The sequence below is a fragment of the Sinocyclocheilus grahami genome, unplaced genomic scaffold, assembly GCF_001515645.1.
Source record: "Sinocyclocheilus grahami isolate Dianchi unplaced genomic scaffold, SAMN03320097.WGS_v1.1 scaffold16.1, whole genome shotgun sequence".
Classification (NCBI taxonomy): domain Eukaryota; kingdom Metazoa; phylum Chordata; class Actinopteri; order Cypriniformes; family Cyprinidae; genus Sinocyclocheilus; species Sinocyclocheilus grahami.
This window is the reverse complement of record NW_015505195.1, coordinates 473,845-491,589: the sequence shown is the minus strand read 5'-3', so window position 1 is coordinate 491,589 and position 17,745 is coordinate 473,845. Positions and strand designations below refer to the sequence as shown.

Genomic DNA, 17,745 nt, shown 5'->3' with positions numbered 1-17,745 from the left:
ACTTGTAAAAATGCGCCTCACAACTCTTGCAAAGACTGAACTTAAGAACATGTCCTACATGAAATGAATAAGATAAACAAATGTGCTGCAAATGCTACTGTCTAACTCAAAAATAGATCTATTGTGCAAGTCAATTTATCTTATTCATCTCTGCGAGTCATTATCAAATAATTGCCATGCTAAAGGTGCCAAGAAGTATCACATTCAGTGAAATGATAAAGGACTATATTACTGGGGTGAAACACAATTAAAGCAAGTATAGGATAGTCTGGCTATCTCATTTAGAAACCTGGAAAAACAATACTTGATTACAAGCCCTGACGAGTCACCTATAATGGTATGCTAAATGGCCTGTGTCACTGTGACGGCTTTGCCCATTTTGAAAATGAGACTCCATACGTCACGCTGAGTTTCTATAAATGCTGGTGCTGAAGACCTGAGGAGCATTTGAATTAAACAGCTCTGAATTTAATGAAAGTAACGTGACATGTGGCCAAGTATGGTTACCCATACTAGGAATTAGTACTCTGCATCCTAATTTAACCCATCCTAAGTGCACACACACAGCAGTGAACACACACACGCCATGAACACACACCCGGAGCAGTGGGCACTGCACATTTTTTTTGCTGCAGCGCCCGGGGAGCAGTTGGGGGTTCGGTGCCTTGCTCAAGGGCACCTCAGGCGTGGTATTGAAGGGGGGAGAGAGCGCTGTACATTCACTCACTGCACCTACAATTCTTGCCGGACCTGAGACTCGCACTCGCAACCTTTGGGTTACGAGTACGACTCTCTAACCATTAGGCCACGACTTACCCCCGACTTAATCAAGGCATATGTAACTTCCTGAGGACAGAGCAGAGACTTTCACATCAGAACAGATGGAGAGAACGAGCTCAAAACTAATCAGGGGCTAATTATGCTGAAAAGATGCTGTAATCGATGACTTGCCCGACTCTGAATTACAGCCTTACTTATGCATTGGTGCACCTTTAATGCTCTCCGTTAAGAACCAGCTGTAATTGAATAGGAAAAGGCCTATTTTACCACTCAAGTACTCAGAAATGTCTAGTGCAGCCACCACATTACAAAGTGATATATAAAAGACTTGTTAATGTGAAAAGAAGGCCGCTGAGTGATGGGTACAGTATAGTCCTCTAAATCAAATATATTCTCTCTCATCTTTTATCACATTTAAAATATCTTCTTTAGAGCACCAACTGCAAGATACCTTTGAAAGATCAGTTTTTTTGGCTGATTTTTGTCATAATAAACAACAGATGCCCCTGTGGGATATTAATTAATTCTAGCAACGTGCCTTAACAACATTTCTGAGGTTGCGCGAAAGTTGTTGTCAACAAGGTCATGCCTTCACAGTCACAGGAAGAAGTCAAATTCTGAGGGTACAAATGAATGAAAACAAAAAACCTTCATTAAAACTTTAGAGGAATACAACAATGAACTTGAATTTCAACCCTCGTCTCCATGACAACAAACATAAAATCCACGGCATATACATGAATAAATTAGCAATTCACATTGCTTCATACTCTGTGCACTAAGGAATCTGGATCAAAGCACAAGCGTGGTGTATTCACTCAGACCTGATTCACATGTGCACAACAAATAGGATAAATGGGCTGGGACTTCAATAAACATTCTGAAGCCTCTTTAACTCTGCACTTCAGGCCGACAAGAGGAGATCTGGAGACTTCACAGCCAGCTTTCATGGAAAAGAGACAAACCCAGACATCGAATCAGCCTGATGCGGAACTGCTGGCACCCTGAGCTGTCTTTGTAGGTAACATTTTATTCACTTTTCAACTTTTCTTATAAAACTAAAATCACTTTGAAATTGCTAGTAAATCATCATAAAGAAGCAGCAAGTTACACATTGAATTAAGTGTAACATTTTAAAGTAGAAAGACTGAAATGGTATTTTGTAGAATTAATATGTGTATGTATTAATATATGTATGTAGAATCACCCCTTTAAAATAATCACATTTTGAGAGGCTACCAAGAGGCCTACAGCAACTCTGAAACAGTTGCAGGAATTTATGACAAAGAGTGGTCACTGTGTACATGTGACAACAATATCACACATTTTCCACAAATGTGGCTTGTATGGGAGGATTGCAAGAAAAAAATCCACTCCTCAATAAAGGCCACATGCAGTCACGACTGAGCTTTGCCAAAAACGCACCTTGAAGATTCTGAGGCAGATGAGAATAAAATGGAATTATTTGGCCTCAACACCAAATGGTATGTCTGGAGGAAATAAAGCTCACCATCAAAATAACAGCATTCCTACAGTAAAGCATGGATACAGTAATATCCTGTTATGGGAGCAGGGACTGGAGCACTTGTCAAGATAAAAGGAAAAATGGATGGGGCAAAACACCGTCAAATTCTTGAGGAAAATCTGCTGCCCTCTGCCAGAAAGTTGTCAATGGGAAGACGATTTACCTTCCAACATGACAATGACCCAAAGCACACAGCAAAACTGAGCACACAGTGGTGGAAGGAGAAAAAGGTGAATGTCCTTGCGTGGCCTAGTCAGAGCCCAGAATTAAACCCCATTGAAAATCTGAGGAATGACTTCAAGACTGCCGTCCACAAACGGTCACCATCAAATTAAACTGAACTTGATCAGTTCTATAAAGAAGAGTGTGCAAATATTGCAATGTCTAGATGTGCAAAGTTAGTAGAGACAGAGACATATCCCAACAGACTAAAGGCTGTAATTAAAGCAAAAGGTGGTTTAACAAAATACTGACACAAGGCAGTGATCCTTTTTCCAACTCAGTCATTCTGTTTTTTTTTTTTCCTCACATGTTGGTGTTATATCTTTCACTGTTGGATGTTATAAGTTGCACTGAGCAAATACAGCTGGATAAAACAAAAACTGTCCGTCTTCATTTCAGGCTGCAAAGCAACAAAATGTGATTATTTTAAAGGGGGGTGATTCTTTTCTATTTATATACAGTATATATATATATAATATTTTTTGTCAACTTGTTTTCTGTCAATTACCACAGGTTTTGTATTTCTTTTTGGAACTGACTGATTGTAGGACTCATTCGTCTGAGTTTATGCACCTACAGTATGTTTTTGAGTGAAAAAAGCATTAGCTCAGATCCTTGAGGCCTACGATCAATCAGTTCCAAAAAGAAATACAAAACCTCTGTCAACTAAAGAAAACAAGTTGACAAAAAGATCAAATCCAAAAATTTGATGATAACATAGCAAAAAAGTGTGTGTGTGTCCCCCCGAAAATGCTATGTTATCGCATTGGACTAAAACTTACTGACTTTGTTCACACAGTATATAACAACTTGCCAATTTTTTTTTTACATGACCAGCCTTTAGAAAAGTGCTTATAAATCTCTCATTATGTTATATTTTCATCAAATCTTGTGTGCGTGTGTTAAAATGTAAGGGGGTCTGAATACTTTCCGTACCCACTGTATATATTATATATATATATACCAGGTTACCTGTTACCAAAGAAATCATCACTGGATCTGTAAAGGCTAAAAAACACTGGTTTACAACCATATGTATTGTCCAAATTAAAAAGTGAATTGAATTGCAAGTGCACTGCAATGAAGATTGCATCTTTTTTCCAGTAACTGTTTAAGTAATAAATAATGCAGTGATAACTGAATGGGGAAAGCCATTTGTTAGTCCTGTTACAGTTAATGACTGCTGTGGCAGTTCTGTAGTTTTTCAAGCAGCACTACATAATGCACCTGGATATCGACAGCACCGCCTGGGGTGCTGACTCTAAAAATGGGGATGTCTGTATCTACTTTGCAACATAGAACCTGTATTGACTAACACCTTGTTCCCTGACCAAGAATCAATGTGCATCAGAGGCCCTTGCTCGTGTTATCTAGAAATGAACATTGACTGAACTGTGGTCAGTGACAGGTGTGGCTCTTATTCTTTTAAAGTGCACTTAAAGGGTTAGGTTTACAATTATTCACTTAGTATTTTTGAACAGTTAATGAACAGTTTCTTACTGGAGCAACTAGTTATAGTATCTTTATACAACATGTTTAATTCAATTGATTTTATACAATGTTAAGTGATAGGCTAAAGATAAATGGCCTCAGTTGCAAAGAATATGTCGTCAATCTTTGATATGATGCATTACTGGTAACATTTATATACAGTATATAGGCTACACAGCCCAGCAGATGTAGCTACTAGCGACCAAAAAGGTACAGCGACTGGCGCCACCCTTACGAAAAAGAAGTTTATTCATGTGTGCTATTAGTATACTTCTTTTAAACTAAAAATAGGAAAGTATACTTTTAAGTAGTTTACTGAGACTATACTTCAAAGTGTACTAAAAATGCTACTACAAGTATTTAATTAGTAAACTATCAGTATACCTATAAGTTCACTTTTAGTATAGTTGCAGTACAAACTAAACATTTTGATGTAAACTAGTTGTGTACTCAAAGTTTCCTACTGTTATACTTAAAGCATACTTAAAAGTATACTTTTATATACTAGAAAGTGGGCCAATTTAGTTCCAATGAGTATTGAAATAGTACACAAGTACTTACTACATAAAGAATACTTAAAAATATACTTGAACTTTGCTTAAGTATACTTACTAAAATAAACTTGAAGTATACTACTTTTTGGTAAGGGCAGTTTATGGTAGTGTGAACTGTGTGAAACTGGTTTCACGTCTAATGATCTAGAATAAAATTAAATGAATACTTTATGGACAAATATATACAAATTTATTTAGGCTACTCCTAATAACCGCTTTATCTGACGCCATTTTAATTTATCGTTCGAAAAGGATATCATAGGGCAATGTTAAGTACATCCACAATGTCTTTAAAATTCTAAGTAGACGTGATGTTTCTTAAACATTCAATTCAAACTTCATTTTTATACATTCCTACCTCTGTAAACCGCATTTTCAGCGCTCCCGCACTACAACCTACCTAACCTACTGTGACCACGAAATATGCAACGCGACCGGTGTAGTTCGATTCCTGGACGAGTCTGAGTCGGTTCTTTTTAGTGAATCAACAACATACAACGCTAGCAGTCCGATTCTCGAACAAATTACTCGTGTGAGCCGGTTCTTTTTAGTGAACCGAATCTCACGAGTCCCTTTTAAGAATGAATGAATGATTGAATGAATGACCTTACTGGTTCGATTCTTTAACCGGTTCTTCGCTTATGAATAATCTTTTACCAAACGACAAGTTATTGACATAGACTGTATAAAAGCAGGTTATTGCTTTCGAATTGAGATAGCTATTAACTGTGATACGTTGTAGCTAAGGATCTTGACACTTAAATCAGTGTGGTTATTGGTAGCAACATATGGCAATGATCGAGCAGTTAAAAATACCTACACGTTATACGTTTTGTGTGTCGTTTTATGAAAAGAAAAAACGAATTAAACAAATTACCACATTTTTGTTCATTTAGTGTTGTTATTTAATAGCTAGGGTCAGTATGCCGCCTCTGTGAACAGTAATTTAAAAAGTCACACACTTAGGCTATTGGACATAGCCAGCGTAAATATATTTCTAATAAGCTCTTTTCTATTGAAATAATGCACATAAATCATAATTTCATCCCAGGAATTCTTTGCAATAATTTCAATTTCACTTTGATTTGATGAATGACTCAACATGGTAAATCACGTCGATTTAGGCTAAATAGCCTAACTCTGATGACAAAAACAATTATTCAAAAATAAACTGATCAGCACATTGAAAGAAGTTCAGTCACAATCTAATGTAACCAAAATGTCCGTAAGCACTGCAATTACACATTTCGAGTGGATAGCAATGTTAAAAATAGACATCAATGTAATTCATCTGTGCAATAGTGAAGATGAATAAAAACATAAGCTTACCAGCATCAGACACACGGAGCGCAGCTACAAGTGCTTTGAGCTCCATCACCGCAATAGCGCGCAGGACCGCGGAGTTTCCTTCACTATTCCTCACATTCACCTCAATGATCGAGCAGTTAAAAATACCTACACGTTATACGTTTTGTGTGTCGTTTTATGAAAAGAAAAAACGAATTAAACAAATTACCACATTTTTGTTCATTTAGTGTTGTTATTTAATAGCTAGGGTCAGTATGCCGCCTCTGTGAACAGTAATTTAAAAAGTCACACACTTAGGCTATTGGACATAGCCAGCGTAAATATATTTCTAATAAGCTCTTTTCTATTGAAATAATGCACATAAATCATAATTTCATCCCAGGAATTCTTTGCAATAATTTCAATTTCACTTTGATTTGATGAATGACTCAACATGGTAAATCACGTCGATTTAGGCTAAATAGCCTAACTCTGATGACAAAAACAATTATTCAAAAATAAACTGATCAGCACATTGAAAGAAGTTCAGTCACAATCTAATGTAACCAAAATGTCCGTAAGCACTGCAATTACACATTTCGAGTGGATAGCAATGTTAAAAATAGACATCAATGTAATTCATCTGTGCAATAGTGAAGATGAATAAAAACATAAGCTTACCAGCATCAGACACACGGAGCGCAGCTACAAGTGCTTTGAGCTCCATCACCGCAATAGCGCGCAGGACCGCGGAGTTTCCTTCACTATTCCTCACATTCACCTGCGAGTGGATGCCGTTTTTCCTTTTCTGTCGTGCCCCCGTATTCTGAAAATATGTTTCTGTTAAGCGATGTTTTCTGTTAGGCTACATCTGTCTTTCTCTCGCGCGCGCTCTCTGATACAGCACTATTGGTTAATGTACGGGAGAGATTGCGGGTGCTGAACACAAATACCCAGTTTCAAACCGAGAAGCCTACGACAGGTTAGATCACCAGAGGGGGGGCCGAGAGTCACTGTCTCGGTAATTAGGAAACATAAATTATTAAACGTGTGACATTATGGTTATAACACAATGACTGTAGGGTCCGCAGCTCGGTTTGTAGGGCTATTATTGAAAGGACTGCTTAATCTGGAAATAATAGTTTTGGGTAAGTGGCGCGTGAAATTTCATGCATGCATTATTAGACTAAATGCATGGCTTGTTTAATGGTTTTATTCGAGAAAGAAATTCCAAACTAATTGGCTGTTTTTTCTTATGTCAATTCAAATGATCAGTAGGCTCTTTAATGAGCTTCATTCATATTGAGGAATAGTTTCTTAGTTTTTCTTAATTTTGCCAATAGTTCCACATTTATCTGTTCCAAATAAATCTGTTATTTATGTAAGTTCAGGTTTTCAGTATAAAAGATGCTCTTTATATCCATCTGTAATAGAAATGGTTATTCATTTTAATTAATATTTTCTGATCAAACGCTTTTTCCTCCATGTTTAATTTATGTCTTCTTTATGCCATAACAGTTCATTTTAAAGGCTTGCCTATAGCGCTCTGAGGTTGTTCTGTGTGACCCAACCTTCCCCTTTCTGTTGAAATATATGCTGAAAATTAGCCTCTAATTTTGCTTTCTTATAGCTTTTAATTGGAAAATCTTTCTTGCCATGTTTTTAAAACATATGTGTCTTAGTCATTATGTTTTTAATAAGTGGTGCATTGAGTGGTTTATTTTAAAGGTGGTTCACCAAAAAATAATTAACTCACCCTCAGGCCATCTAAGATGTAGATGAGTTTGTTTCTTCACCAGAACAAATTGGAGAAATGTATTACATTACATCACTTGCTCAACAATGGATCCTCTGCAGTGAATGGGTGCCATCAGAATGAGAGTCCAAACAACTGATAAAAACATCACAATAATCCAAGTAATACACACAACTCCATCAACTAACATCTTGTGAGGTGAAAAGCTGCACGTTTGTAAACAACTCCATCATTACAATATTTTTAAATTCAAATTGTTGCTTCTGGCTAAACTACCAGTCCTCAATCCATAATATTGATTTCTCTAGTGAAAAAGTTATCTCGTCAATCAAAAGAGAAATATGCATGCAAGTGAAAACAGTCCGAAACAGTAATGTCAGTGGATTTTTGATTCACTGGAGGAAGCAATAGCCTATTATAGATTATGGATTGGTATCTTGGCAAGAAGTTTAAAGTTAAAATGCTTTAATTATGGATTTAGCCTCTTACAAACATGCAGCTTTTCACTTCACAAGCCACTAATTGATGGACTGGAGTCATAGATTATTACTGTGATCTTTCAGCTGTTTTGACTCTCATTCTGACGGCACCCATTCACTGTAGAGGCTCCATTAGTGAACAAGTGATGTAATGCTAAATCCCTCCAAATCTGTTCCAAAGAAGAAACAAACTCATCTACAATTTGAATGGCCTGTATGCGAGTAAATTTTCAGCCGATTTTCATATTCGGATGAACTATTCCTTTAATGATTTATTGGAGAAACAAAATCACAAATAAATTGTCATGGTTACTAGGCTTTCTGTCTATCGTTTGATTCAAGAATCCACCTCAGTCTGCTCTGGGCAGTCCTGAAGCAAGAGATACAGATGTGCCTTCTTTAAAAAAAAAAAACCCTCTCTTCACTCCAGGCAAGATCACACAACTGTGTGCTCCTCACTCTGCTTCCACTCCACACAGCTCACATCCTCTAGTCTGGAAGCACCACAAACACTGACAGGTGGAATGACAGTAAGCTGTTCTTGCCTAACTGTTGAATACATTCCACAATAGACAATGAATAAACGACAAAAAGTATTTATTATTATACACAGAAAATGTAATAATAATTGCTCACACCAGAGCTAGTATTGACCTTGTTTTGAACTCAGTTCGGGTGAACTAAAAGGGCTTTCTTGTCCCATGTCTCAAGGTAGCATGCTATTTGATGCAATACCATTAGTGAACACTAGATGTCAAACACGGCCAAGGAAAAACCCACACGTTCTTTACGGAAGTATCGCGAGTTTCTCTCAGACGTGAACTTCCTGGAACAGTTGTTTGGATAATGGCGGACCGTCAAATCTAGCCAACCGCCGTCCTAACTCATCATTAAAGCCGGGAAACATACACCGAAAGGCGGGTAGCGGGTACAATAAACTTTTAGGTAGGTACCAACCAATTACATTCTGACCTGAACGCTTAACGAAAGACAACCGGGTCACAGAAATGCCAAAAAAGTTTGTTAGCGACCTTTAATGGTTTAGCCGGTTAGCAGCAGCTGTTAGCAATAACTTTCGCCAGAGGATTTAAACACATAGTCCACAAATTTCGTTTAAATATTGTGAATCTGTCTAAGGTACGTAATTACTGGTTAAAGCTAGACGTCTAGTCGGTTGTTTGCTTGGTTTAGTTCGTTGTTGGATTTCTCCTCAGTACGATAACGTTAGTTTATGTGAAGTTGCATTTGTGTGATTGACACTTATTTTAAGTCCGCTGTGTTTCTTTTTATGCGTGTGTTATATGAACGTCTTCTTGAGTGTCTTATATTTTTTTGTTTGCTATAGTATTGTAGTTCTGATTCTGCGTTAATACATGTGTATCTAATGCTTATGTTGCTCTTTAACTGTAAATTGTGTTTTTTATGTTTTAATTTCCTTTATATTAAGTTATGTTTTATGCCTTTTTGCTTAACTCTAGCAAAGTAGAGTGTATATATTAACGCGGCCAGACTCTTAGAGTCCTTTAGAAGCCTGCTCTGGAGATTTTATCTTGAATATGAATGTTATGTCAGCTGATGCTGCTGATGTGTCATATTTCCTTTTACTTGTAATTCAGAGTGATGCTTATGAGTAGTTGTTGGCGGGCTAATCAGTTGCTGTGTTTATTCCAGTATCTAATACTAGCACTGAATTTAAGACGAGTGCTGTGTCAGGTTGATTTGCATAATGAAGTATTAATCTACTAGTTTATAAATCAAGATTTTGAGCTTTCACTGTTAAATCACCTTTTTCACTGGGTCTTGGTGCAGGTAGAGGTGACAGAATCGCCAACGGTCCGATGTGTCCAGCAGTCAGGAAGACAATGTGGACTGATGTCTCTGAATAAAGCTGCTGGAAAGTGAGTCCTGGTACATTATATGTTATGCATGAAGGCGTAACATGTCCATCTTGATTGTTGTTAGTCATGTTAATTAGTATTGTTTTAATGTGAGCAGTCATTATTAACTGAAACTATAATCTCATAACTGTACAGTGCTGTGTATACTAGGTTAGATGAAGTTTCAGTTCCCAAAATGTGATATGAAATTGAAGAGAGTGTGTGTGTGTGTGTGTGTGAAGATGGTGGGTCTTTTATGGGTAAATCAAAGGATATGTTGTGCTTTTCTTGGCAGTTGCTTTGCCATTTTGAACTTTGAAATGAGTTAAGCTTTGATTCTTTTGCTGTGCTTACTTTGTTCGTTTTTGACAAGTGTTGATTAGTTAAAATAGAATCGGATCAGATTGTCGCTTCTGTCAGTATCTCCAGTCTAAAGTACTTTGTTCAAGTACTTGTTTTGTTTGTACTTCTACAGTTCTAAATCTCTTTTATTTAACAGGTGAGTGTCACAGGTAGCCTCATTATTTCTTATCAAAGTCCCTGGCAACCTCTCTCACACAGGTTGTGTCTTTATAATTGGAAAAAGGGTTTAGCTGAATAGACTGTCATTGACACAAACCTTGTCACTTTTAAGTTTTGTTTGTTATGAGCAAAATCTTTTTCAATAAAATAACTTTTTTTTCCTTGCTGAATTCTGTATTATTAGATGATATCCTCCTACCCTCAATGTTGTGCCAAACTCGTATGGCAGGCTTTCTTCCTTGGAACACAAAAGTAGATGACAGCTGACTCCACTGTGATGTGTCTCGCTCTCGCACGCACGCCTCTCTCTCTCTCGCGCACACACACAGCTCTCTCTCTCGCGCGTGCGCGCGCACGCACGCACGCACGCACACACACAATGCGCAAAACTCCGCATTTGAACAGTCAATAGCAAATACTTAAACTAATAACAAAACAGTAGCTGATTCAGAAGCGCCAGATTGTCATAGCAAAGTCAGAATTACCTCCTCTCCTAGGTTCACGAAATGGTCGTCCATAAAATGCATTGCTGTTCAGTTGTAAGTAATCTTAAAGATTCCTAAATGCATCTACTTTTGGAAGGCCAAATAAAGTGCTTTTGCTTTTGCACTGAAACACACAGCGTCTCCCTGACATGGGTGCTTCAACACTAACTGCGGTTACTGAAACCACGCCTTCTTTCTTTGCGTGCACATTTGGGCGCATTATGCAAATATTTCCACATAGTGACCTAGATATGTGGGGGCGTGTTAGAACGAGCCGTTTTAGGAGGGCGTGGCAGAGTCTTAACTTTGATCAAGAATATCTCTTTGGTTTTAAGACTTTAGTCTTTGCAACTTCAGGGATCTTATCTATGCACAATCAGCTTGTAACACTCCAAAGAGAAAGGAAAACTTGAAATCGCATCATATGACCCCTTTAATTTGGAAAAAAAGATGCACTAAAAGTGAAATTCTCACTGAGGCTGTCAGTCTGTAACTTTATACTTAACATCTCTTTTTGTGCTGTACAAAAGAAAGTTTGGAACAACATGAAGGTGAGTAAATGAAGACAGTGTTGCCTTAAACTGTCGCCTTAAACAAAACTAAAAGTATTATTTTCTTATTGGTAGCTAAAAGCATCAGATTGGCCAAGAATATTTTAAGACTTTTTCAGTCTGCTTAAATCCTGCCTCGTTCTTGCAAATTAAAGAAAAATGAAAAATATATGGCTTGGACTTGGTTGTATACATTGGTTGTTGATTGGACGTGGAGATGTGGCCATTCACTCAAAAGAATAAATGATTAGAGAAGTCTGTTGTTTTTCACTGGACATCCAGTTATGTTTTGATTAAACACTACAAAGTTAAAAAACATATTAAATAAATAAACAGATTAATTGTTCATAACAAGGCCCATTATTTGCGTTTAGAAAATAGATAAGGTGAATTTCATGCTGGCTTTAAAGTTGTTTTCCTCATTCCAGACACATTTGGTATCTCTGTTACCTCATTCACTACTGTTAGAAAAGCAGTAGAACATGTTTAAATGATTCTTCACCTCTGCTATCCAGCATAGGTCTGAAGTCAATGAAATATGCACGCAAGCCTCTAAGATATGTCTTATGCATGCATTATTAATTCAGTATAATTCAAGTTTCTGAGCTGGGAGTGATTTCAGTGTCCCTTTGGAATACTTTGTGCATTTTTCACAGTGTTTTAGACAGTCTGAAAAAAAACCTTCTTTTTTTTTTTACTGTATAATAGACCATTGAATCTGTTCACTCTGGGGACTAATAAAGACAGGGACTCTATGTCATAACTTAGAGGAAGACAGTGTGATTCGAATGACTTGAAGCTCTGAGACGGAGATGTCATATGTCTGGCCTCCAGGCAATCAAACTAATTGTGCACTATTGCTAATAACCCACACTTTTATGGAACAACTGAGGCCTGATATGCTTCAATCAGTCTATCTTCATAACTATCTTATGGTTTGGCCAAATTAGTATTCTCCTTTTGCACAAAGAGTACTGTGAATGAAGTCATGTCTTTAGTGCCTCTTTGGGTCATAATCTAAGCAACAAGCCATTGCCAGAGAAAACAATGTTTGACAGCAGATGTTGACAAGATAATTGCTTCTCTTACATTGTTTGCCTGTTTTTCCCCTTTCCTCTCAGGTTGGCATAGCGATGTGTAGTCGCTTGCGAAGTGAGGCGGGGCCACCAGCCTCTGTCTCTTCCCAGGCTGCCCTTGTTGGGCAAGACAACAGGAGAGGTTTGTCCAATTGTCACCCTATACTTCGAATCATCATGAGCATGTTTGATTGATTACTTATGTTAATGTTTATCTCTCAGCAGAGATATCTCATGCCTGGAATTGTCTAAATCAGACCAAAGCTGCCGTGAGTATTTCTTAACATGCGTTTCAAGTTCTGGTTATGATGCCAAAACAGATGCCTGTTACATGCAGACTTTGTCATTTGTGATTCAAATAGTTCTGAAGAAGCCCAATTATAAGAGATCAGAAAGTAAGATTCAGAGGTATACTCTGGGTTTAGTATTTGTAGCATTATCCTCATGAGTGCAGAGATCTGTTGACTCAATGGCTAATTGTGGTCTTGTCTCAGTTGCGACACATTGAGAATCGTCTGGAAGCAGCGCCAGGCACTGGAGTGCTTCTGGACTCCGTGCTAGACACAAAGAAAGCATCTGTGAGTGGGGGTCGGAAAATAAGGCGCAGAGGTGAGACAGACTCGTCCTCTGTAACATACAGAGGCAATCCATTAGAGACTACTGTACATCCCTAAGCTAGGTGTTTTTAATGTCACCTTTGTACCAGGTCGCTATGAAACATACACTGGAATTTTTTTAACTTGTCAAAGCAGGGTTTTTTTTTTTACTTAATATGTGATCATAATTGTACTTTTTGAATGTTTTTAAAAGTTACTTTTTTAATATTCAGTCTTTTAAAATGTATTTATTTTATTTTAATTCATTTTTATTATTTTTTTATCACTAAAATTAGCTTTGCTTTGAACATTTATTACAAACACTGTTCTTCCTGCTTTAAGGGTCCGATATGACTGAAAGTAAAGGCTTGAAATGCAGTGAGTCATATGTTAATTTAATAACAACTATGTGAGTTTTGAGTGATTCATCAAAAAAAAAAAAAAACTGACTCATGAGAGTCATTTGCGAATTGGACTACACTAGGCACTGTGTTTGTTTTTGAACTCAGCCAGTGAAGGTAACGCAACAGAAAGTTTACATTAAAGTTCCTAATTTTTCTACAGGTATTCAACGTGAGAATTCAATGTGGAATTGAAAAAATTATATACATACAAAAAAACCATATGTATACAGGACAAAGCGTTTATTTGATCAAAAATATAGAAAACAACACTAATATTATTAAATATTATTGCAATTTAAAATATTGGTTTTCTGTTTTAATATACGTTAAAATATAATTTATTTGCAGTGATCAGAGCTGAATTTTCAGCATCATTACTCTAGTTTTCAGTGTCGCTTGATCCTTGAGAGATCATTCTAATATGTTGATTAATTTTTAATGTTGAAAACCGTTGTGCTACTTAATATTTTTTGGAATCTGTGATACTTTTTTCAGGATTCTTTCATGAATAAAAATTAAAAAGAACAGCATTTATTTCAGGGTTTCCGCGGGTCTTAAAAAAGTATTAAAAAGTCTTAAATTTAGTTGTATCAAATTTAGGGTCTTAAAAAGTCTTAAATTGTACAAGAAAGTCTTAATTATGATTTCAAGAGGTCTTAAATTTTGGGGACGGAAAGACCAGAATTGCGATATGGCTGTATGTGATGATTAAACTTCAAAAGGCTATGATTTCATTAAATAAACATGAGCGCTGCATGTTCAAAGTCCGGTGCTGCGCTGCTTTGTGTTCTGCTGTTACCGGGGAAACAGTTATATTCTACCAAACGCTCCACCTGCTGTCAAAATGAATGAGCATTTTCAATAAAACTGATGTTTTGTTCAGACAAATGCAAAAATCGACCTATGTTTTTACCCTGCAAAGATGCAGAGCTTTAAATGTGATCTGGTGGATCGATAAGAAGACAATGCATTATAAAAATCTAAACAGAATAGGGGTGTGCGATATGTATGGTCTGCGGTAATATCGTAATTGTTGTTGTAACGATGAGCGATTTGATATTATCGAGTATATCACGAAAAGCAAACAAAACACCTACAGAGTGCAGCATACATTAATGAAGTCTAGCAGGTTAGACTAGTGCGCGTGCGCATTTAGAGTGCGTTCTTTCACTGCATGAATCAGTCTATTAAAATGCATTTAGAATTATCACATAATTCAAGATATAGAGCAGAAAATTTATATATTTATATCATTTCATAAAGTTAATATTCACGAAAAGTGCCGTTTTTTTTCTCCAAAAGTCAGCATGATTACAAATGTGATATTAATTTTATACAACAGTTCAATAAACAAGAAGTTAATATTAAGAGACTTACGTTTTAGACACCATATTTCCTGTTTTTGCTCTATTTCTCCAACAAAAATCATTCCAAATACAGCCACAGCACTGTATTTCTCCAACAAAAATAATTCCAAACACAGCCACAGCGCTGTTTTGTGTCTCTGAGCAACATGACGGTGTTTCGTTCCTGAATGAATCAACTGTTAAAATGATTCGGTTCAATCGCATTAATTCTGAAAAATGCATCACGGTTTCCACACAAATATGAAGCAGCAATAATAATAAATGTTTCTTGAGCAGCAAATAATATTAGAATTATTTCTGAAGGATCATGTGACACTGAAGACTGGAGTAATGATGCTGAAAATTCAGCTTTACATGATGCTTTCACAGATGCATGTTAAATTACACTTTAAAATATATTTAAATAGAATATAGTTATTTTAATTGTTATATTTCACAATATTGCTGCTTGTACTGTTTTTGTTTTTGTTTTTTTAAAAGTGTCTTAAAAAGTGCAGACTTAAAATAAATATTACTAAATCTTACTGACCCCAAACCTTAGTGTACATGTAATATTTATTTTAAATTGGCTAGTTTGTGCAAGTAAATTTATTTAAACTGGTTGTTAAAAGTTCAAATGGATTGTGTTATGTTCTGTAATTGCTGTTAATAAATCTCTCAGAAAAAAATATGCTAAAGTTTCACCTTTAGGAGTACAACAGCCTGGCAGCCTTTTACAAAAATTAACCATGGTTTTATTACAGTAACCACAGTTTACCACAGTATTTGTACTAAAACTGCAGTAACCACAAATTTACCATGGTAATAATAATAATACATTTTAGTACATTTTGTAACACCATGTTTATTTTTCATGAGGTATCCTCAGTGGTGCACCTTTGTAACTTATCTACCCTTAAAGCATGCATACTTGTATGGTACTAATATGCTCACTTTTAGGGGTATAGTTGCACCTTTGAGGTTATTGCCCCAGTAAAGGGCTAAAATACAATTCTAGTATATTTTATTTCTGACAATGTAAACAAAAAAGGCCTATGAAAAAAACAAACAAAAAAAATATGGGTTTAAAATCTAATGTTAAGTGAGTATAATTACTGATTATTTTCTTTTAATAAGTTAAAAGATCAGTTTAGTTTAGAGGTATCGGTATTGATATCGGCGATACTGGGCTTGAAAATATCGGTATCAGATCGAAAATAAAATAAGAGATATCGCCCATCCCTACTACAGAGTGCACGCATACATTAGGTGATGAAGTCTAGTAGGTTAGACTAATGCGCGTGCATTTAAAGCTCGTTCTTTCACTGCATGAATCAGTCTATTAAAATGCATTTAGAATTATCACATAATTCAAGATATAGAGCAGAAAATTTATATATTTATATCATTTCATAAAGTTAATATTCACGAAAAGTGCCGTTTTTTTTCTCCAAAAGTCAGCATGATTACAAATGTGATATTAATTTTATACAACAGTTCAATAAACAAGAAGTTAATATTAAGAGACTTACGTTTTAGACACCATATTTCCTGTTTTTGCTCTATTTCTCCAACAAAAATCATTCCAAATACAGCCACAGCACTGTATTTCTCCAACAAAAATAATTCCAAACACAGCCACAGCGCTGTTTTGTGTCTCTGAGCAACATGACGGTGTTTCGTTCCTGAATGAATCAACTGTTAAAATGATTCGGTTCAATCGCAGTGAATTGCTGCCACCTACGGGCAGTTTTAATTTCACATTTAAGGTACCGTATCATTTTAAAAATAATTTCAAACATCAGTTTTCAATGTTTTATGTTTAAAATATCAAAACATTATTTATGCATTTGTAATTGCAGGTTAAAATATTTAATGTCCCTCAGCACTGCATTAAACGGTGTGTAAATGCGTCTAAATATCACTTCTAATGCAGCTTCTGTGTTTCCTCTGCATTGCAAAGAGCAATTTTGTTGATACTGATTTAATTTGCTTGGTAACAGCCCAAATGCAAGAATTTGACTCAAAAGATGGTGCACACTTTTAGAAAAAAATGGCTTAAAGGTAAAAATGCCCATAAAACTTGTTGGAAATAATTAATTTCTATCACTGCTGTGAACTGACCACACAGAATATGAAGAATATAAAAAAATTCAGGAGTCACCTTGTCAGCACAATTAGAGATAAGATATCAGCACAATAACACATTCAGCAAAATATTGTCTAGTTATCATTATCGATAAAATCCCTGTAAATTATCGAGATATTTTTTGTCAATATTGCACACCCCTAATTTGTTATTTAAATAATATAATAATTTATTGTTAATAATTGTTTAAATTAATATAGTAATTAATAGTTTTGACTCATCCATTTTCTTAAAAATGGTTTAAAGGCTGAAATATAAAGTTGATCATTTTTTAAAACTTTTTGTTTTTGTGAAAACTTGTATCTGAACTGTAAATTGTGCTTTTTACAGTAATTGTGCAATTTAATATGGTACTATACACATTGCCCTACCCCGCTCATATGGTATTCATTTTATTTGTGCAGGTCTTAAAAAGGTCTTAAATTTGAGCTTAAAAATCCTGCAGAAACCCTGTATTTAAAATAGAAATCTTTTCTAACAATATAAGTCTTTACTATCACTTTTTATCAAATGAACGCCTCCTTGCTGAATAAAAGTAGAGAAGAGACTTCTTAAAAAAAAACATTAAACATCTTACCGATCCCAAACTTTTGAAAGGCTGTTTGTGTGTGTGTGTGTGTGTGTGTGTGTGTGTATGTATGTATA

The 17,745-nt window shown here is 35.9% G+C and overlaps 2 protein-coding genes across 2 annotated transcripts in view; one reads left to right on the top strand and one right to left on the bottom strand.

Moving 5' to 3' along the window:
• The window catches only part of LOC107549680 (voltage-dependent R-type calcium channel subunit alpha-1E-like), a 161,860-nt gene extending 155,126 nt beyond the window's left edge, over positions 1 to 6,734 (bottom strand). The window contains exons 1-2 of the mRNA XM_016230858.1: positions 6,641 to 6,734; positions 5,902 to 6,001 (exon numbers count right to left, since the gene is read on the bottom strand). The gene's annotated coding sequence lies outside the window, so the exon portion shown is untranslated. The remainder of the gene's footprint in view (positions 1 to 5,901; positions 6,002 to 6,640) is intronic.
• A 2,200-nt stretch (positions 6,735 to 8,934) lies between these two features.
• Positions 8,935 to 17,745, top strand: part of LOC107549669 (centrosome-associated protein 350-like) — a 38,329-nt gene continuing 29,518 nt past the window's right edge. Inside the window, exons 1-5 of the mRNA XM_016230847.1 lie at positions 8,935 to 9,039; positions 9,904 to 9,992; positions 12,651 to 12,747; positions 12,831 to 12,874; positions 13,100 to 13,214. Of these exons, the coding sequence (XP_016086333.1) occupies positions 12,663 to 12,747; positions 12,831 to 12,874; positions 13,100 to 13,214 (244 nt within the window). The 5' untranslated portion in view covers positions 8,935 to 9,039; positions 9,904 to 9,992; positions 12,651 to 12,662. The remainder of the gene's footprint in view (positions 9,040 to 9,903; positions 9,993 to 12,650; positions 12,748 to 12,830; positions 12,875 to 13,099; positions 13,215 to 17,745) is intronic.